Source organism: Fringilla coelebs, assembly GCF_963513975.1.
Source record: "Fringilla coelebs genome assembly, chromosome: 10".
NCBI classification, from domain to species: domain Eukaryota; kingdom Metazoa; phylum Chordata; class Aves; order Passeriformes; family Fringillidae; genus Fringilla; species Fringilla coelebs.
In genome coordinates, this window is record NC_140036.1 from 5761858 (window position 1) to 5784028 (window position 22171).

Consider the following 22171-nt stretch of genomic DNA (forward strand, 5'->3'; position numbering starts at 1 on the left):
GACAAGTGCTTAAAGCTGAAAAGGGCAGAGAGAGGGGAGGGAGCCGGGGGCACGCTCTGAAACCAGACCCCCTCCCCCCCCGCCCGAAACGCAGCTCCTTCCTCTGCTTTAGGAAACGGATCCCTCCTGCGATTTCCTTTCAAAGGTGACTTGTAACCTCTTCATTAGGGTCGGCTTTGGCAGAGCCCCGATGGTGCAGCTGGCAGGGCCGGGGCTGCGCTGGGCGGGAGCGCGCTCGCCTTGCCAGGGCTGGGCAGCACTCGCGGCTGCTCGGCGCAGCGGCGGCAGCACCGGCGCCCCGGCCATGCGCTGATGGGTACCATGGACTTTAAGACAGATGCCAGTGCAGTCACCATCAATCTGCTGCTTATTGTGCGCCCTGAGGAGGCAGCGAGCAAGGAGAAAGGGCAGCGAGAGGGGCAGACGGAAGGCGGCCGAGGCGCAGGTAACATCGCGCCTGCGGCGGGCGAGGGAGGGCAGGGCTGCGGCTGCACACGGAGCAGAGAAGCAGCAGCTCTGGAGCAGGATTTGGGCTTCCTTCTCCTCTTTGCACACATGATGCCAAACTCCAAAACGCCAAGTTTTTTGTAGAAGCCCAGCGTGTCTCCGCTGGTGCAGCAGAGCCTGGCTGGAGCCACGCTCCGAGCTGCAGCCTGTCCGTCTGCAGGGCGCACAGCCCCGGGTGCAGCGGCGGGGACACAGGGGACAGCAATCCCAGGGCTGTGTTTGCACCTTGCTGTGCCCTGCGCTGGCCCCGAGGCGCCCCACGGGCTCTCTGGGCTCTGCAATGGGAGCAGGGAGAAGGCTCGGCAGTTTCCAGCAGCCGCTGCCCTGGAGTACAGGAGCAGAAGTGTTTTGCTTGCAGCGTGCCCAGGCTTTGTCTCCGACGCTCACTGTCCTGAGCCATTTATAGCTACAGTTTGGGACAGTGTCCCTGGCCCAACTCCCTGTCCTGCAGAGGGTCTTCCAAAAAGCTCCAGCTGTGCTCTGCAATGGCAAGGGGAGCCTCTCTGCAGAAGTAAAGGGAGGAGAACGAGTATTCCTGCTCTAAAACCTGGGAGAGAAGCTGAATTTTCAGACAAGCAGTCCCAGGCTAAACTATAGGCAGAGCTATCACAAAGTTGTGTCCACGCTCCATCAAGCACAGCATTCAGCACCTGCTCAAATCAGAGCAAATCCCGCCAAAGCAGCTTAGGCCTGGACTATTGCACTTTCTGCCCCCTGGCATTTCATACTTTAGCAACAAAAACTGCAAGCCAAGGCTGCAGATGAGACAGAAGGTGGATCCTGATGACACCTGGCACCAGCTGGAATAATGGGTTGCATGAAAGGGTTTGGGGTGCTTGGCCTTCAGGCAGCACCAACACTTCAGTCCAGGAGGACCCTTTCCAATCTCCCATTTCTGTCTTACAGGTTCCAAGGGTGATGGCAATGGAAACAGCAGATCACAGCCACCCCAGGGCACAGACCTGAAGGGTAGGTTACCCTCTCCTTCTGTGAGAAACCAACCCCAGCACACAACCCAAAGCTCCAAGCTGTGCCTCTTGAGCTCAAGGTGCTTCACACAACCCATCCCTCTCCAGGACTCTCAGGGGCTCCAGTGGAGGCTCACAGAGGGCCTGGCAAGCATCCCCTCCCTGCGTGCTCCCCGTGCCCCATGCACAGGATGCAGGGGGTGGCACTGCCGAGCTCCCACACATCCATCCCTCTGCAGGGATTCTCCTGCCACGGAGCTCGGTCAGATTACAAGTGCACAGAGCTCTTACATTTCACAGCCAGCTGATGGCAGGGGAAATTCAGTGCCCCCAATCGCTCAGGTTGCAGCTAGAGCTTCCAGAGACTTCCCCAGCATTCACACAGACTAAAGAAGGGTCTGGGGGATGCAAAGAACCTTTTCAACCTTCTCTCCACCAGTCCTTTCTTCATCTCCCCCTCTCAGAGACTGAGCATAAGGCAGGTGGGACTGCTGACCAGGAATGATGTGGATTCTAGTTCTCAATGTTCCACTGCCAATTCCCAGGGTTCTGCCCTAAAATAGTTGAGGAGGAACATCTGAGGAGGTGACCCCAGAACTGGAGCAGCTCCCAGGGAAGGGACTCGGATCATCCCTCTTGTTTTCCTGGCAGCCTAAGCCTGCCATGGCTTAGCAGAGAAAGGCAAGGGCAAAGGTAGAGCAAGACACAGGTAATTCTCATGGTAGCAGACAGTGGATTTTAGTTACACCAAGGAGGAACTTTGCTTCCACAGGTCAAGCAATAGCAGCGTGCAAAAGCCACGGCTGCTCCCAGCAGGATGTCTGGCAGGAGCCCTGATCCAAGTCCCTCTGTAATCAGTGGAGGCTGGAGGTTGCACACAGTCTGGGAGCAAACAATATTTCATGGCAAGGCCCTACTTTGGGGCTTTTTTTACAATGCAGATAACAAAAGCTTCCACTCCGGGAAGCAGATAAATATCCTGCTTTCTCTCCCTCTGTCATGCTCAAGAGGTTCTGCAATCAGAGCTGCAGAGTCAGCCTCCTCTACGAGTGAGTAAGAGGCTGATATTGATCATTTCCCACCCTGAATTACTGGCAGGGGTATTTAGCATGCACATGGGAATCCTTCCCTTGCAGGTTTACCTTAAGTACAATTTAAATTCCTGAGAGGGGGCAATTCAGGTTCCAGAGGAGCAGGCAGAGGTTTGGCTCCTCTGGCACCACAAGGGTTAATGAGCTGCCCTTTCACCAGCCATGTTAGTGTCCCTAGGAGGCCTCTGACACCTCTGGTGCTGCCACAATATTTGCAAGCTTATATAATGCCCAGCCCCACTGAGTCCAAGAGGCTGTGGCCCCACTCCCGTTGCTCTGGGGACTGGTCCTTGTCATGGCCACATGGCACAAATGGCCTCGGACAAGCTGTGAGATCCAGGCTCCCCCCCGGCTCCAGGTGGGATGGGGATCCCAGAACACTTTGAAAAAGAGCAAGAGATCGCCCTGGCCACCACCCAGCAGAGCCCAGAGCGAGGGCTGGCACTGCTCCCTCCCCAGGACACAGCCTTTGCTGCCTCCCCTGTGTGAGCCCCGGGCACATCAAGTGCTGCCCGCAGCTCCCTCTGCCCCAGCACTCCAGCTCCAAGACAGCCAGGGTCTCCCAGAAGGGAGAGGTGAGGATGCTGTGGTTGCTGACAGCCACACCAAAGTTCCCACTTTGCCTCTGAGCCCCAGCACTGCCCTTGTGTCCCACCCAGCTCTCCAAACTCCCCCGGTGCCAGCCCCCTGCCCTGGGCAGGCGCAGGCTGGGCTGGAGCATCCCTCCCTCTGCAGAGGGTCAGGCACCAGCACCAGGAGCTTTTGAATCTGAAGAACAGGGCTGAGCTACCTGAGTGTTCCTTACCTGACTGCTGAGCAGGGCAGATTTAACCCCATCCTTGCTGACTGTTTGGCTCTCTCCAAGGCACTGAGCTGTTTCCCTTTGTGCCCCCACAGATCCCTGTGTGCAGACACCACCCATCACTGCGGGCCCTGACAAAGGTAAGTGGGGAGCCAAGAGACAGAGCAGGGCTTCACTGAGCTCCCAACAAGCTTTTTCTCCAATAAAGTAACCTCAGAACGTCCCAAAAGAGAGAAAATATCCCACCCTGGGACAGCTGCCCCTCAAAGCACTTGCTGGCCACAAAACACGAGGAGAGCAGCAAGTGCTTCTCTGAGCTTGGAGCAAACTGGTCTAGTGGCAGGGAGTTGGAGCAAGAGGATCTTTAATGTCCCTTCCAACCCAAACCACTCTCTGATTCTTTATGAAGGATATCTCAATCAGGAATAATTAAATAAAATATCATAAAAGCACCAGCAACCATTTCATACCACCAGTTTTTAAAGCAATGATACAGCACGTTGAAAAATTCCTGTGGAATTACATTTTTCATTTGTTAAATGCATTTTAAGCTCATCAGCAGAAGGCATTAATCACCAGTAAGTTTGTTTCTTGAAAGCAAAGATTTTTAATATATGGGGGGAAACTTAGAAAGTTGGGAACAAAAACCCACAGAAAAGCAAAGTAAAAATAATTTTGAGCAATAAAAAGGACCTGAAAAGATGAAAACTTTAAGGAAAACAAACCATTTGCATCAAGCCTTCTCTTTGAGAAACAACTTCATTTTATTTCTGAATTTACTGGCAAAAAACTCTGTTCTGACACCCTGATATCTGCAACCATCCTAGAACTGGACTCAAGCTTTAAGATTTAGATTTTTACAGCTTATACAGTTTTTCTTGTTTGCTGGTTTTGGGGCTTAAAGCACATGAAATCTCTCTGCATAATCACAGGAGAAACTTCACTTTTCTAAGGGTAAATGCTTCAGAAAAACTTATTCTTTGATGAAAATGCAAATTCCCTCCTAATTAGCCAGTTCAGAGAGCTGACTTTAAAGCCAAATGTCATGAGGTACAGGTGTAGGAGGCATGGCTGGATGGCAGCCCCGAGGTGCATTAACATCTTGACCTTCAGTCTCATGAGTAACTTCTGCCTGATCCAAAAGAGAAGCTCAGGAGCACATGGAGCTCCTCCAGGGAACCTCAAGAGCTGCAAACCCTTCTGAAATACCTGCCAGAAAATGCAGCCCCTGACAAAAAGTTCAGGTAGTTTTTATAAGAGATTCCCTCACTCTTTTTCTGGTATTTGCCTCTCTGAAACTTTAAAGACCAGAGTCCAGGTTTCCTGGGGAGGTTTTTCTGGAGCATCAGGGCATGCCTGGACCACAAATGGCTCCTCCAGGATGCTGCCTCTTACAGGCAATGGCCTTTGCCAGAGATTTTAGTATCACAAGTCCAACCATTTTCATCACTTCAAGCCTTTCTCTGTTAATTTCCAAGAAAAATCAATGCAAGTCATTGATTCTCTGCTTGCTGTAGCTCCATCAAGAACTCTTTATTATGGTGATAAACCTTAGCTATCACCAGAGCTGCTGCTTTGTCTAAAATTAAAGAGTTGCCTCAGCAGGCACTCCTGCCCTCTCCTCCATATCTGTGGCACATTCTCTGGAAAAATCTCTTCACCCAGGATTTTTCTCCTGGGAAGCTGAGAAGCCTCAGAGAAAAGGAGAACAATTCTTATCCCATTTGCTTCTCTTGTGTTTTACCCCTCTGGAATATGTTTGGAGATTGTTTCCCACAGGTGATTGTTCCATTGTATTCTGCTGTGAGTTTTTTCACTCTTTGGCCAGTCAGGGCCAAGCTGTGTCGAGACTCTGGAGAGAGTCAGGAGTTTTCATTATTATCTTTTTAGCATTCTATGAGTATCCTTTCTGTATTCTTTAGTATAGTTAGTATAGTATTTTTTTAAATATAACATAGTATTAAAACATAATAAATTAGCCTTCTGAGAACATGGAGTCAGATGCATCATTCCTGCCTTCATCAGGGCATTCCCAGGAAGCACAATACATATCCTGGTTAGTTTTCCCTTTTCAGGGGGTTTATCACTGTTCCTTGCAGGAACCCAAGTGACAGTGGAGATTCACCACGAGGACACCAGCCCCCAGCTCATCAAGAGACTCTCCTTGGGAAAAGGTACAGCCCAGATTTAAACCCTGGCAGAAGCTCAGCCCATTCTCCCTTCCCTGGAGCCAGGGAGCTCCAGGGGATGCTGCAGCCCAGGCTGAGGGGATCCCACTAACCCTGCCTGGCTTCTTGCAGGTTCCCAGAGGCTGAGAGGACATGACAACAAAGGTGAGGTTCTGCTCTATCCAGTTCCGCTCTGTCAAGTGTCTCCAAGCTCTCCCTCGCCTGGGAAGCTGCTGCCAGGAGGAGACAGGCTCCCTCCTCCCATGGGGAGGCTGCTAAAGGGCACATGCTGCTGGACCCTGCCCATGACTGGGCCTTGAGGAGCAAAATCCTTCTGCTCTTGGGCTGTAGGTGTCTCCTCCTCCTCCTCCTCTGGCCCTGGGATAAGGTGGGTGGTGACACTCCTGGGTCCCTCAGCAATGCCCCAGCTGCTGCAGAGCTCCCACTGGGGTTATCTAACAGCTCTGGACCTCAGCACTCCCTTCTTCCACACCTGGAGAGGTTTGGCATGGTGGGCTGGGGTTTGATGTCCCCAGCCCCCAGGCTAGAGCAGGAGATGCCTGTCTGCTGGGGAATGTGGGCTCTGCAGGAGCCACTCCACAGGGTGTGACATCCACGTCCAAACGGAAGGAAATGGGCTAAGAAGAGCCTCAGTTCCAGCTTTTTCCACCCAATCCTGCTCCTCACAATAATTTATCCCTAGTTGCCTTTTTTCTTTCTCTGGGCAACAACCTCCTCCCTTCTCTGCTTTGCAGGTTTCCAGAAGACTGAGGCCCCACGGCCACCAGGAGCAAAGGACCTCCATGGTAAATACCCCCCAGCACCAGCAGGGCTCAGCTTCCCAAGCCCCTGATCTTTGGGGTGGCTTTGGGAGGTCACACATGCCCAGCCCTGCCCAAGGGAAGGCAAACAGGCACAGGACTGTTGGATGTAGATCCCACTCCTGCACAGAGCCTCTGCAGACAGAACCTGGCAAAAACCATATTTTTAAAAAAGACCATCCCCTTACCAAAAAGGCAAGCAGTAATTTTCAGAGCTGTGGAGAGTGGAAACCTTTAGATGTGCAAATCTGCTTCCTCTCTCTTTAGGTCAGTGTAACATCTCTTTTCAGGGAAAATACAGATAAACAAACCAGCCTGTTAAGAAATAGGTGCCTACATGCTGATTTTGGCAGACAGGGGCCTGCCCAGCACAGGGATATGTCCATCCATTCCCCATGGCCCACTGATGGGAGACAGCAGTGTCAGCTCATTCCAAGACTGTTAAAATCAGTTATCTGGTTAATTAGGGCAAGTTATTAACCCTTTGTTCACACTGAGTAAAACCAGGAGCTCAGAACCTGCAAAGATGCAGAGGGTAGGCATAGTGGGTTCAGTCCAGCTGCTCCCAGTGTTACCTTCCTCTTGTGCCTGAATTCCTGCAGAACTGTGGCCCTTTACCACACCCCACCTCTAGAGAAACCCAGTTCTTTATTGCTGGGATTTTTTTAAGAAGTCATGTGTTTCCTAAGGCTTCCACAGTACAGATTTTCCCTGACACTTGTGCATTGTTCTCCTGCCCCTCCATGCAATATCCCAGGATTTTCCATGCTGTTAAGCAGGGCCAAAGTTGCAGGGGCAGCTCATGCCCCAGCACTGCCCAAATCCTAGCAGTCTAGACAGGATGGCTCCTGCTTTCCATGCAGCTGGCAGGGCCCTCCTGTGGGTGCCCTCATGTCCTCTGCTCCCTAAGAACCTGCTGATGGATGTGTCCATGGGCCAGGCAGGAGCTCTGTCCCCTTGTTCCACCATACTGCCAGGAAAAACACTCCCTCCCTTCCCAAAACAATGACAACTCGTTTCTTCCCAGCATATCCATGGGACAAATCCTCTTTGAAATCCATGCCAGTAGATCTGCAGCAATTAAAGAAGCTGGATGCCTACGCATTAAAAGTAAGTCTTGCTTTTGCCACTGCCCTCCTCCCAGCTCCCCTGCAGCAACATTCCATGAACCTGGCTCCCAGCACCAACACCAGCTTAGGCTGAGCTATGGGGCAATGGCATTAGAATTTCCCAAACAAGGGAAAAACCCTTCCCCTTTAAACATTAGCAAAGAAATCCCACTTTGGGAACTATAACCCAAAATACACGGACCTCCAGCACTGCAGCTGTGTTTTTAAGGAAGCTGGAGGCAGGTGGGGTCTCAGTGGCTTCAGAGGAACAAGAGATGGGGAGGACAGGAGATCCACCACAGGGTAGATCTTCACCATGACCTTGCAATGCTCCCTCCCCACACACAGGTGAACGTCACAAACAGTGTGGAGGAACTGGTCAAAGCCCTGCTGAAACAAGCCCGGACTGACCTGGAAAAGGTTCGAGCCATATGGATGTGGATATGCCATCACATAGGTAGGCTGAGGCTCCAGCTGAGGAGAAGGCTCTCGCTGTCACCCCTGTCCCACTGCTGTAGCATTTTACTCAGTACTTGTGGGTTATTTCCATGTGGGGAGTGGAATGAAGGCTTTATGGAGGTTTTTATCCAGAAATGCATCCAGAGGGTCTCTCACCACCTTTGTTTCCCAGTCTCTCTCCTCACACTGCCAGGCTCCACCAGGTTTGTGTGCCCATGATTAACCTGTAATTAACCTCCACTAGAGGCGTGACCAGACAAGTCCCTGCCATCCAAGAGCCCAGCAAAAGCCAGGCTGCCCAACACCAGGGGCTGCTTGTCACCTTCAGAGCCACCCCACACCACCAGAGCCCAGTTTTGAGGGGATTAACAGGGAATCGGTGATGATCCAGATTTCAGAAAGAACCTGGTCTAGTGGAAGGTGTCCCTGCCCATGGCAGGCAGTTTGGAATGAGATGATCTTTAAGGTCCCTTCCCACTGAAACCATCCTAAGTTTGATCTCCATCCCTGTGCCAAGTCCCCACAGCCCAACACAGCCCCTCCAGCACAGTCTGATGCTGGTGCCGCCTTTGCTCTGGGAGGGTCCCAGTGTCACACAGGTGCCACCAGGAACCAGCCAGCTGCCTTGCCCAGCTCCATGTCCCACACTGGCACCTGTATGATTGCAGTTCCTGCCTGTGCCTGCACCTTTTTAACCCTCCAGAGAGCTGCACCCACTCAGGCTCCCCTGCCCTTTCCTTCTCAGTCCAAAGGCTGCAGTTACACAATAACCAGAAAATGGGAAGTGGAGGAGGAGGCAGCACTTTTTGCCTCTCCCATCTGGCACATCAAAAGGGGCTTCTTGCCACCCCAGTGCCTTGATGGGGGAAACTGGATATGCAACATGATGGCATTTTGCATAACATAAGCAAAAATGTTTATTTCCCATTAAGTCTTAAGGCAGAGCTGTCCTTTCCCTCACCTCCTACACATCCTGATGGGGCACTGCTGCAATGCAGGCCAGTGATGGAGAAGAGAAGAGCAGTTTGGGCAGCAATGGCCTCATCTCACACCCACTGAGATCAGCAGCTACATGGTTAGCACGGTTAGGTCAGTCCCAAAGTGCTTTAGTATTGCCCTGAAATAGAGAGAGCACTGATTTCACTGCATGTCCTGAAGCCAGGCTTTGACTCACCCAGCACTGGCTGTTCTGTCTTTCCATTGTTAACCCATTTCTGCCCACACTACCTGGGCCAGGCCTGGTTGGAGTCAGTCCATACTCCTCAACATTCAGGGGATGTCTCTGGCCCTGAGAGCTATGCTGGGATCTCCTCAAGATCTTTTACATCACCTTGGCCCTGGGTCTCATTCCTTCCTGTGAGACTGACCCCTATTTACACACACAGAAAAGAAACAGAGTTGGGAATTTAAATCTGCTGGCAAAAATGCAATGTATCTATCCTGGAATTGCACTGATGACATAAACTCCTTTCTTGGATGGATTTTAAGTGAGCACACTGCTCTCTGGTCATCTCTTCCCACTGTCTTCAATTCCTGCCTGTGATGGGCTGCTATGCCCATGCAGCATCAGCACTAAAGGAAACAATTATTTCAGCTGTCATTTGCAGCACAAATAGAAAGCCCCACGGAGCCAGCACCCCTCCAAGTGCCCTGGAGCTTTGCAGGTGGTCAGTGAGCCACCAGGGTGGAGCAGCCAGCCTTTCCCAGGGGGCATCAGCCGAGCCCCTGGATCAATGACAAGCAGGGGCAGCATTTCATCAAAGCACACACAGCCTGCTGCTGCTTTTCTTCCTCTGCCCCAGCACTGAGGGCAGGGGAAACCAGCTGATGCAGCATTTCTGAGAGCTTTGTCAGAAAAATACATCTGTATTTTAAGAAAGAGGTTGTGGACAGGGCCAAGGTTGGTGGTATTGAATTAACCTCCCCAGACCAGCTCTGCGAACTCTGTCTGAAGGAGTCCTGCTGTGCTGCTGTTGTGTACTCATTCCAGCAAATCAAGATTTCCTGAGCTTCCAGGTATTTATATGACCAGACTGGACAGGGCTTGGAGCAACCTGGTCTAATGGAAAGTGTCCCTGCCCCTGGCAGAGCATTGGAATGAGATTAGCTTTTTTAATGCCCCTTCCAACCCAAACCATTCTATAATTCTGTGACTCACTTGCAACAAACCACTTCAAGTGTTTGCCAACAAGCTGCATTTTGAGTAGTTGTAATACAAATTGCTTGTAAAGAATGCAAAAGTCTCAGCAGTTTCTTTAGAGGTAACACCAATCCAACTCCTCCAAATGCAGCGTGCTCTGGTTTATACTGGGAACTCTTCAGACTGTAGATCCTCCACTTGAGGGCAATTCCCAAGGACACTCATTGTGTCCAAAAATCAGAGTTTTCCTCCCGCTTGGATTCAATTGCTGAACCCCAGCCCAAGCTTAGAGCAAAGTGTGATGAGGGACAGAGCTGTCCCTCTGCCCCAGCAGTGTCCAGGCCACCCTCCCCAGCACAGCCACAGCCTGTTCCCCTCTGCTCACAGAAATGAAAAGCAACCTGATCATTGCTCCTGCTGCCATCAGCCCCTTGCCTCAGGCTGTTGGATGAACCCTTGTCTGTGTTCCTTCCCCCAGAATACGACGTCGTGGGCTACCACAACAAAAGCCAGCTGTCGAGCAAGCCCAGAGACGTGCTTCAGATGGGCAAGAGCATTTGTGAGGGCTATGCCGAGCTCTTTGAACATATGTGCAGGTAAGTGAAGTTCAGAATCATTCAATGCCAGGGAGAGTGAACATTCCTTGTCATCTCCATGCCTAACCCGTCTGCCTTTGCATTGACTGATGTGACTTTAAGCAGGACGTGGAACTTTAGCTTTCCAACCATGCTGTGGAAAAACAGCAAGTCCTAGAAAGGTCAATTTTGCTCTCTCCTCCACTCCCTCCACCCCCCTCCCCAGCATAATTTACTTGGTGCCATCTGCTGAGCTTCGCATTGCATTAACATAATGGCAGATGAAAACATGGAGATAATTTGATTAGAAGAAGTAGGATTTTCCTTGGGGTATCTGGATGTGAAGGTTAAAAGCATTGCAAGACTTGAACAAGGAGTGCTGTCTCCAACATGGTCCTTTGCAAGAGGTAGGCAGAGTCCCAGAAGGAACTTTCCTTAAACCCTCTGGAGATGTCCTGTCCCCTCCAGGAGCACCCCAGGGACACTGCCTTGCACTTTCCCCTCTGTTCTGTGCCCAATCTCAAGGTGCAGCACTGTGGAGACCAATTCTGCAATTCCCAATTTGCACCTACTATTGGCATTTAATGACTAAAATCCTTTCTTCCCCCAACAAAATCTCGTGGACTTCACTGGGGATGAGTCACCTGAACTTCCCCACAGAGCAGGGCTTTGCAGTCACAAAGGCATTTCTAAGAGGCAGCCCCAATCCCTAAGGAAAGGAGAACCCCCAAAATCCACAGCAAGGAAAGCAGTGAAGGTGCTTGGAGGTTTGGGGATCAGCCTTAGGCAGAAGGGTTGCCCAAAAGGAGGAAACTGGACCTGACAACTCAGGAGAGGAGATTGGAAGGGACTTCCTAAAGTAATCCTAAGAGAGTGGGCTTGCAAGATGGCCCTCCCAGGAAGAGGCTTCCATTCCCTTGGAAAAATCCAGACTAGTTATTAATAGCACATATAAGTAACAATTGGCTTTCCACACCATCCAAAGGGATTTGAGAAGGTTTTTACCATGGAACAGACAAAATCTACAGGGAGAAGGAGAAATAAAAAAAAACCAGCATACTGTGCCAGATGCAGAAGTGGTAAATGCTTCCAGACAACAACATATCCCACCATATACATTTGGTCCATTCCAACCCAAACCACTCTATGACATTGGATCTTGTTTTTTAAAGAGTAAAGAAATAGGATGGTGGAGTATGCATTTATAGCTGCAACCTATGGAACAGTTATTAGCAGTCAGAAGGGGGGAGTTTGCATCTGTTCATTAAAAAGCATATGCTTAGTTCATTAAAAGCATTAATCTTTCCAAGGATATCTCTGACTATTTAAAGGCTCTGTTGATTTACTCTCGATTCCTCAGTTCCAGGCTGATTAGTCACTATGTGATTCAGGAAACCTCCAGTCATCAGGACTATTATATTGTCAAATATTAGCAAAATGTTTAGCTCCTGTTGTGAAAAACTGTACTTAAAGACAACTCCCCTTTCTTGCACAGAGATCCCCTCATCCCTTCTCCCCATGCTCTGTGCTGCTCTTACACTGAGTCTAAGCAGAAAGGCAGGAGGCAAAGAGCACTCATCTTACAGAAAGGCTTTTCAGAGCCAGGTTTTGGGGGGAAAAGGTGTTTTAACCTGCCTTTTTTTCCTAGCTCCTGTGAGGGAACTTGAACAAACAAACCCATTTGCCAGTCACCAGGAGTCCCCCCAAAAGTCCTGCTAAAGGCAACAGCTGACATTGATTGAGTCCTACTTGTCCCAGTGCCAGAGGGAACAATTCCTATTGCAGACACAGCACTGTCACCTCTGACCACAGCTTTGGCAGCCAGACTCCCTCCCATTAGCTGAGATTCCTGTCACAGAGGAAAGGTGGGCACAGATAGTGGGAAGCTGGCCATAAGGCATCACTTTCCAAACATCAGGTGTGATAGCAACGAATGCAAACACAGGCTCCTGAGCAATATTTCTGCAGCACTTATCAAGAACTGGCTTCTCAGCTGACAAGCAAGCTCGAGGAGTCTGGCTAAGTGAAGCACTGCAAATTCATGAATCCAATTTAGGGCTAACCTCACAGCCTGGAATTAGGGAGACATTCGCTCACCAGGGTTAGTGATGAAGGCACAACAATTGTTTTCCCAGGAGAGGTTTCAGCAGCTCTGGAAGCTGGCCTCACTGCCTAAAGGGGATCTGATCAGCTAGCTAGCTGCTCCTTCTTCCTAACCAGCCTGTAAATATCCCAGATTTCACATCCTCTTGCTTCTCCCATTTCCTGCAGGCAGTAGCTTTCCCTCTTTTCAGGCACAGAGGCGTACACCTACCTACCACAAGCATAAACCATTCTGTTCCCTTCTGGAGAAGCCAGATTTGCTCCTTTTTTAGAAGAAATGATCAAAGTCAACCTAAAATCAAAGGGAAGAAGATGCCATTGAATTCCAGTGACACCTGTAGTAAGAGCCAGACTATTTCCATGTCCTACGGTTTTTGAGGCAGAAAAGCAATTTTGTGTTTAATCTCTTTGCTGCACCAAGCAAATGTTGCCAACTGTTTCTTAATTCAGTTCTTCCAGTCCATTTTGTATCTAGGTCATCTTCAGCCTCACACTGCCACTTCAACCAGTCCTGGAGATCTTCCCAATCTTCTCTCTGCCAGCTTAATTTATCTGTATGAAGTCATTGACATGAGCACCCTTTTCACCAATACAGAATTGCTCCTTTACAGGATGTTTGTTTGTCTATTACTAGAGAGACCAGTTTAAATGCTCTGGTCTTTATTTTGAGAACTTTGAACACATCTAAGCACAAACTCTTCTTGCTGCTTTGCCAACGTTCACTGTAATTGAGAGCACCGTGAGAGCAGAACTTGTCCCTTAATGTCCCCTCTGAATATCCCAGCTAACAAGAATGTCTAGAGAAGCCTGGAAGGATTAGATCCAATCCCCATGAAATTAGTGGGAATTTGGTACTTAGCTCCTTGAAACTCCCAGGATCAAATCTTCACTAAAGCTCCCCGGCCAGCTCCTGGTCTCAGTTACATCATGCAAATCCAAGCTCTCACCAGTCTTGTCAGTGGAGTTGTTCCAGATTTACTGCCCAACTCCATGGCAGAACTTCACTCACAGGGGCCTGCAGGCTGGCAAGGGCTTTCCAGACCACCTGCAGCACCAGGTTTCTCTATGGCATTCCTTCCAGCCTGGCCTGTTTGTTCTGGATATTCACGAAACAGGCAGTGCCTGCCATCACTGCTCCATCCTCTCCTTGGCTGAAGTGCCCACCTCCCCTGGAAACCAGCATCCTCTCCCTGGGAAAAGCAGCCCTCCCTGCAAGCCCCACTGCACTGCCAGTTGCCAGCCAGTATCTGTTATCAGGCCTCGACTTCTTAACAACCATGCTAATTATCTTCTCCATAAATATCACTTTTCTCCTGAGCTAAACCCACATTATGCAGACAATCTCACTCTGGAAGCCTGCACACTTTATTACTTAAGGTAGTTGTTCCATTTAACACACTTCTCTATGAAGAAGAAAAATGTCAATGCTGTCCTACACAAAAGACAACGCTCCAAGTGAAGCAATTTTAGATTAATGGTGAAATAAGATGCCAATGTTAGAATCCATCAGCAGAGAGCTTATTAACACAGTGCCTATTTAAATCTTATTTACACATCCACGCAGGTATTCATCATGTTTTTAGAAAGAGACTATTTAATCACTTCTACCCTGGGCAGGCACAAGCTCATTCTTTCAGGAAACTAAATCAGCATCCACAATCCCGTGAGGTCTGAGATTCCTTAGCTGGTGTCAAACACCAGGCCCACTGTCAGGGGGAGAGAACAGCCTGTGCTTTTAATTTATAATTACATGGGCTAATTGTGGACAGCAGCAAAGGGATTCCACTGAGTAACAAGATAGAGAGCAATTAAGCACACTTCATCTTGTCATCCTCTAACAGTGCTGAATGGATAGTGCATCAGGCAAAAAGACAGGGAATATGCAAAACTGGGAGAGAAAAGGCCCTTCCTCCAGCAGGATGCTCTCTGAATCTCTGTGCAAAGACTACAAAAACAAACAGCCTCACCCAACAGCTCAGGCATCATCACCTTTTCTCCTTCCCCAGAAGTACCTGACAGGTTTAACACAGAACTCTCCTGCCGCAGCTTATCATTTCCTTTCAGTCTTGCAGGGATTCAGTGCAAGAAGCTCTCGGGACATGCCAAGGGATATGGGTACAAGACAGGGCAGACCTTCACAGGGGACTCTGACCATGCCTGGAACGCTGTCTACCTTGAGGGAAGGTGGCATTTACTGGACAGCACCTGGGGGAGCGGTTCTGTGGATGATTCCTTCACCAAGTTCACCTACAGGTAAAGACCTCCCTCTATCTTAGTACACAAACCCTCCACAAAGGCAGAAGGAAAGCTGATGGGATTGGCAAACCAAACAGACACATTTGGGGCCACAGGAAGACCCAAAGCTGTCACAGCAGATGTCACAGTACATGCTGCAGTCGAAAGGACCACGATACACAGAGTGTCACCATACAAGCACTCACCCAAACACAGTAACACCTTACCTCACCAGCAGGCTTCAGGCATCTGCCCATTCGCAGTAACATCACAGCACTTCAGAAGGCTGCAAGCATCTGCCCTCCTTATTCTTTAGCCCAACCTTTTATCCCCTCCTGTTGATGCCTTGCACCTGTGTGCCCTCTGCTCCCTTTGGTGGTTGGTCAGTGCCCCTGGGCACTCCCTGGCTCATTGCTGTCAGTGCTGCTCACCTGCTGCTCACAGCTGTGCCCATCAGGGATGAGGCTGGGCCAGTCTGTCTCCCAATTACCACAAACTGTGTACCTACACAAAGCCATGAGCAAGGTACCCAGGCTGTCTGTACAAGGCATGGAGCATAGAGAGGTAGTTGCCCTGAGCAGCAAGTCACAAACTGCTAGAACCAACTGGGTTTGCTTGTCACATCTTCAGTTTAGGCAATAATAGTCTGTGGCACTTGAGTCACAGCTTTTGTGAATTGATTGCAGTCAACACCCAGTGCCTCCCTCTTTTTCCAGGAACCTGTGGGTGCAAAGGAATAGTGCAAATACTCAGGGTTTATCCCAAAGCTCAGCATTTGCCCTGGAAACAGAAGACCAAAGCTCAGGTTTCTTCTCTGCCTGGGGAATTTCAAACCCACGGATCTCAGTTTCTCAGCAGCTCAAACCACTCCAACATCCTCCTGCTGAAACCACCACCACTGCACGGGGGAAGAATTCCCAGTCTGTAATTACTCACTTTCCCTAATTTCTCCCTTCTCCCAGGTACAATGAGTTTTACTTTCTGACTCACCCGGCCCTGTTCATTAACAATCACTTCCCAGATAACAGTAACTGGCAGCTCCTTAAGCCCACGCTGACACTGAAGGAGTTTGAGAACAACATGCTGCACAACAGCAACTTCTACACGCTGGGGCTGCTGGCCGCGCGCCCGGAGACTCCCATCCTCCGAACAGGTAACCAGGAGGCCACGGAGCGTCTGCCCTCGTGCATCTCCCCACATCTGCATCCTCCCACACCCCACACACACCACTGTGCACCTCTCCAGGCAATCCTGAGCAACCCAAGTGAGTCCAGCAGTTCTTTTAACATAAAACCCCTCAGGTGCCACAACTGAACAAGGTGCACATTTAAAACCCCCTCCCTTGGACTTTTCAAGAGCTGCAGGAATTTAACTGGATGGCTAATTTGTGAATGCTAAAAACAGAGTTAAAACTTATGGACATCAACATTTTAGGATGGAATGAAGACTTCAAGCTGTTTGGGAACAGGCTCACAGGGAGGTAGATTAACCTCATATCTACATACTGGAGAGTTCCTGCAATTTGAAGCTCCTGGGAGCAGCTACTGGGCTGACAATCAGGTCTAATCACCTCTAATTCAGCCCTTCACGATCACAGAATTCCATAATGGTTTGGTTTGGAAGGGACCTTAAAGCCCATCTCATTCCAACCCCCCACCATGGGCAGGGACACCTTCTACTAGAGCAGGTTGCCCCAAACCCCATCCAATCTGGCCTGATGGTACTTTCATTTATATTTCACACTGGCTTTCACACTCTAGCAGACCACAGCATGTCAGGGTGTGTCAGAACAGGATAAATGCACATCTCCCAAAGAAAGGCTACTCTCATTCTTTCTGAGGGACACTGGTCTAAGCAGACAGATGACAAGCTGTGACCTGCCAGTTGCAGCTCTTTGTTTTACTTCTAGAGGAACAGCAACTTATCGGGCCAAATTAACGTTCCCAGATCAGGGGGTACATTAGGGTTAAAAAAACTGTACTGACACTCCCATGCAGCCTCTTTTCTTTTGTATTCCCCAGTAAATGGAAAAGCCTCTGTATCCGTGGACTGCCGTTCTGGCACATTATTTATGTTTAAGCTGAAGGGAACAGATGAACACGGTTTGATGACTTTGAAAAGACACGGAATGGAACTGGATGTCTACCCACAGAAGACAGGGAGCCACAAGCTGGAGATCTTTGCCAAGCCCTCCAAGGCTGAGGCTGCGGATGACGTCTACAAGTGCGTGCTGGAGTACGTGGTGGAGTGCGAGTCCGTGGACAAGGCCATGCGCTTCCCCAAGGAGCTGCACCAGCCCGTCGGGCCCAGCTGGTTCTCCGAGCGCCAGGGCTTCCTGCGGCCGTCCCACGGCGAGCCCGTCCTGCACACCAACGACGGGCGCTGCTCCCTCACCTTCACCCTGAGCAAGGACATCAGCGTGCTGACCTCGCTGCACACCGACGGCAGCGGCAGCCTCAGCGAGGACATGGGCAGGCGGCACGTGCTGCAGATCCACCGCAGGAACCAGATCGAGCTGAAGGTCCATCTCCCGCACGCAGGGAACTTCGTTCTCAAAATCTACTCCAAGAAGAGGTCGGACCCCGGGAACTACGATTACATCTTCAACTACCTCATCAGGTGCCTGAACACGGAGGTGAAGTGGCCAGCCTTCCCCCGGAGCTACAGCAAGTGGCTGCAAGACTACGAGATCCTGGAGCCGCTCTCGGGCCTGCTGCCGGCCAACCGCAACGTGCAGTTCAAACTCAAAATGCACGGCGTGGCCAAGGTGCTGGTCCAGGCTGAGAACACCTACCCTCTGACCCAGAACAAGGGCTGCTGGGAGGGAACCTGCAACACCTCGGGGTGCAGAGAGGTGTTTGTGATGGTGCACGAGAACGCCAACCACAGCTTCTACTCGCACGTCCTCAAATACGAAGTTGAGACCCAGTAACACCCACTCCTTGTTCTTTCACTCACCTGCATGAGCCGACCTCCCCAAAATGCCCCAAACCAGCCCAGCTTTAGGAGACTGCTCATTCTCTCAACCAAATCTGTTCTTTCAACAAATGCAGGACAACACTTGCAGGCTTTTGCCAGACTGCAGGCTCAAAGATGGTCAAGGAAGCAGAAAATCCTGTTAAAAAAAGGAGCAGCAGTGGAAGACATGAGATAAAACCATCACCTACATTTCAGTAACGCTGTCCAGACAAATATTTAGAAGAAAACAACTGACTGTCTGCAGGGCATTCTGTGCCAGCAAGGATTGCTGGTTTCCAAGTTACGGACCATAAGAAAAGTCTTACGAGGGCTACTCCAAGAATTCACCGAGTTGTGGGGCAGGATGAAGAAAGTGTACTCTGGTTTTGAGCAGCAACATTGGACATGAGGAACTTCAGGATATTTAAACCAACTTTCATTGTAACTGTAGCCAAGTTGCAAAATACATCCAAGGAGAGAGAAGAGTTAGGAAGAAGATACAACATGAAGTTTCCTTGTGCACTTCACTGTCTTACAGATTTTCAATAATACTGGAAAAATACTTTTTACACTGACTCTTAAATACAATAAACAAAATCATTTTTACCTTTTTATATTAGAGTATTGTAGAGACTTTTTCTGCTGTAACTATATCTGAAGCATATGGGTGTTTCCATAAGGAAAATTACAGTAAAAATGAGAATAAAGTTCTCAGAAATCACTCCTTCCTCCAACCTATCTATGCAATACTGCAGCTATAAACTGATGGGGTTACGTGGGACAGCAGGCTGAGTGACATTATTATCATGTAACAAACCATTTGGTGCTGTACTCTTGGAAAACGCCTCCATGCACAAGGCAAAGAGGGGCTACTACTGAATCCCACCACAACTGCACATCCTGAGATGGAGCAACATTTTCAGATGCCTGTGAGTGTTAGCATGACCCAAGAGGTATTATGTTTGAGCTTGAATTGAAAATAAACCTGTTATGTTTTTGCACTCTGTTTCATTGACCAAACAATATGAATTCTCTTCCCAGAGCTGCCGTATTTTCCATGCAAAAGAGGTGGGTTATTCCTACATTCCCTCCTCAGTGACTGGGTGGCAGGAATTACTCACAGGGCCGCCCACCCTACGTTACTCCTTTGACCCCAGCACCCAGGGTTGAGTTCCCATTTGAGCAGGTTAAGTAGCTGCAGCCAGATTCCAGGATCAGCTCTCTCTGTGAGGATGCAGGCTGCTGCAGACAGGAGCTGCAAGCATAAACACCACATGTAAGCTAACAGGGCTTACTCCAGGGTCAGCTGGGAGCACAGCAAAGCATCGGGGTCTTTTTGTACTTGGTGACAAGAGGCTCCATATGCAACATAAAAGTAGGTTTTAAATCCTCCCCTAAACAGCTCAGTGTCTTTGCCCTCAAAAACTGGTGGCAGCCGCTCCTCCCTGCAGGAACACTCACAAGCCATGGAGCCCAGCAGGCTCCCACTCCCTGGGCATCAGCACAGACTGAGCAGCACAGATGCAAGGCAGACTCGGGGATCTTTTGTTTGCATAAGGACCTTGAAGGCTAAAGCAAGTATTGTCTGTCAGCACGGACAGTCCTGGTTTATTTTGGTGCCTGGCAGAAGGGTTCTTTTTTCTCAGATCCCACTTTTCAGATCAAGGAGGATACACTGCAGTAGCTTTCATTTCGCAGGTCACGCTGATCCAGTCAAGTACATCACTTCTTACAGTGGCAGGATAAGGAAGCATCCCAGAGAGTTTAGTGACTAAAGAAAACAACTTCTTCCACCAAACAGGGTCAAGGATACCAAAGCACAGACACTCCTCATGGAACCACACATTTGATGTTCATAAATAGGCACAAGCACACAAACAGACACTTTGGTGAAGCCTCTCTGCAGGTGACATCACTATGAACACAGTCCCTGCTCCTTGTCTTAAAGACTCACTTCCACAAGCCCTCTCTCTAAGCTTTATTTGTGTCTCCAGATGGCAGGGGGAACAAAAACTGACCCCAAGAGAGCAGAGAGGACATTTATTGCCCCCTACAGCCTTGGGGAGTATTCCCTGTTCCTGCAAACAAGGTCTGCAAAACCCAGGCACCTGCAATTCCACACATCTATAGAGTCCCAGGTTCTTTAACCCCTCAAAGTAACGAGTGACCCCCAAGCATTGTCACACCCACAGCAGAACATCTGCAACACACTAAAGACAGATGAAGCCTGCACAGCTTCCCACTCTACAGATGTACAAAAGGAAGTGCTGCAAATACAATTCCACACTTTTGTCTCAATCAGAAAACAAACATTGGCTCTGCCCTGCAAGTGTGCAAGAAATTCTTTACTGCTATTGAAGGCATAAGTTCAAAGACACAAACCCCCTCTCCAGCTTCATCAATTATAAAGTTTCCAGGGCCAGGTAATTATTCCAAGGGAGGTTTGACACTGCAAAGGCAGAGAATGCCTGAAAAACCCTGCAGCCCCAGATAAAAGCACCTCAGAAGGCTGCACTTGCTGTGACATCTCCCTCCAGGATAAACACTGCTCCTTCTCCTCCTCCTCATAAAAAATGCACATTCTTCAGTGCAGCCAAGGTTCTAACACCAGGAGAACAGTTCTGGAACAGACTGCTCAGTTCTCTTAGGGCATCTGCAATGAGAGAAAGGGGGAAAGACAAAGCACACATACACCAACACAGGGAAGTAACTCAGCAGTTCCCTTGCTGCAGATGCTACTTTAGATTACATTAGTTCAAATTTTTAGAGAATGAAGCTGGTGAATTAATTTTTCCTGAATGAAGCTGCTTATTACAGGTATTAGAAATTGATAAAACTGTAGCATTATAGGTGCTAATTAAGCAAATGGATCATCTTCAGTCTTGCTCTTCCCTTCTGCCAACATGAACTGCCAAATATCTCTGAAGGGATATGGAAGAGCACATCAGAAACAAGGCAAAATATCTCCTGAACTGCTGAAAAGACCAACAGCATGATTCAACACTCAGTAACTCATTTGACAAATCATCAGGAAATACAATACTATTTGCAAGGTATCATTTAAGAAATGAAATTGGTGGCCTCACTGAAGGCTGTGAGGGATCCCTAAGGGTTCTGGCATATCTCACACACAGTGCATCTATAGGTTCATCTGCAAAGAGGAAACAGTTTGGTGCATTCTGCTGTTCAGATTTTATCAAAATGACCCACACCCAACAAGTCCTCACTTGAGATCCGGACAGACAGGGAGGATGTTCCAAAAGCACCCATGGACAGCTCTGCAGAGGATCCAAGGCCAGTGCTGAATGACCACAGCCCAGCTCCAGCTGGGGGCAGTGAGCACCTCATTACCAAGGCTGCACAACGAGAATCCAGAATGGATTTGAGGGTTTTATCCTCATGCAAGGAACTCCAGAAGAAAGCCAAATCACGAGGACCTTTGGATTGAAACATTTCTAATCTCTGGCATGCAGAGGTGCATGCCCAAGTGCAGCCCCAGTCTGCAGCCAGGCACCCCCCTGGCTGACCTCACCTGTCTGACACTGGCTGAGCTCTGTGTACATGTGGTGCTTTTGAATTCCTGTTCCTTGACAGCATTAGGCTGCTCTAAGACAAGGGGAAGCTGATGGAAAGGAACGGGAAACTTATGGACATGGAATGTCCTCATCCCAAGGTTTCCCTGCACAAAGACCATGAAGACTACGCCACAGAGAACTGCAGAGACCCCAAAAGAAAACAAGTCCATAGGAAAGAAGTCCTGTTCACTCACTAACAACTTACTTCCCCCTTGAGGAAAGACTGAATATTTTCCCCAAAAGAGGTCACAGATGTATTTTGATGCAGCAACTGGACTGTCCAGATTCAACCCAGGCTGGCACCAGCTCACATGGCAGCTGCAATGACATGTGGATGAACCTCACCTGCTCGTGGGTTCTCCTCCCACCCAGTGTCATTTCTCATTCCTGTTTCTCTATTCCAAGAGCCATGACCACAGAATTCAGACAGTCACTCCTTAGCTATCCTGCAGTACTTCAAGCACCCTGTACAGCAAGATAAAGACACCAGATGCCACACAAATTGTAAAAGGCAGAAGCTACAAGAACCAGGAAATATTAAGAAATTCCACTAAGGGCAAATTAACTGAAAAAATGCCGATAGCCTAAAGGAAAGAGGAATTTTATTCCCTGTTCCTTGAAGAATATATCTATGCTGTGATGGAAAAGGTGTTGATCCAA

At 49.2% G+C, this 22171-nt stretch overlaps 1 protein-coding gene across 2 annotated transcripts; it reads left to right on the forward strand.

The window, feature by feature from the left end:
• Positions 1-312: 312 nt before the first annotated feature.
• KY (kyphoscoliosis peptidase) lies at positions 313-17910 on the forward strand (the record flags this gene model as incomplete). 2 transcript variants are annotated; one of them, XM_084212320.1, is made up of 12 exons in its annotated part: positions 313-445; positions 1414-1496; positions 3478-3508; positions 5468-5542; positions 5669-5701; positions 6292-6342; positions 7385-7467; positions 7815-7923; positions 10544-10661; positions 14808-14996; positions 15941-16131; positions 17000-17910. In XM_084212320.1, the coding sequence occupies 12 exons, from the start codon at positions 313-315 to the stop codon at positions 17908-17910; spliced, it is 2007 nt and encodes a 668-aa protein (XP_084068446.1). The 2 variants fall into 2 exon arrangements, with proteins under 2 accessions (XP_084068446.1, XP_084068447.1); XM_084212321.1 differs by having other exon boundaries at positions 1414-1476; positions 3464-3508.
• Positions 17911-22171: the final 4261 nt, after the last annotated feature.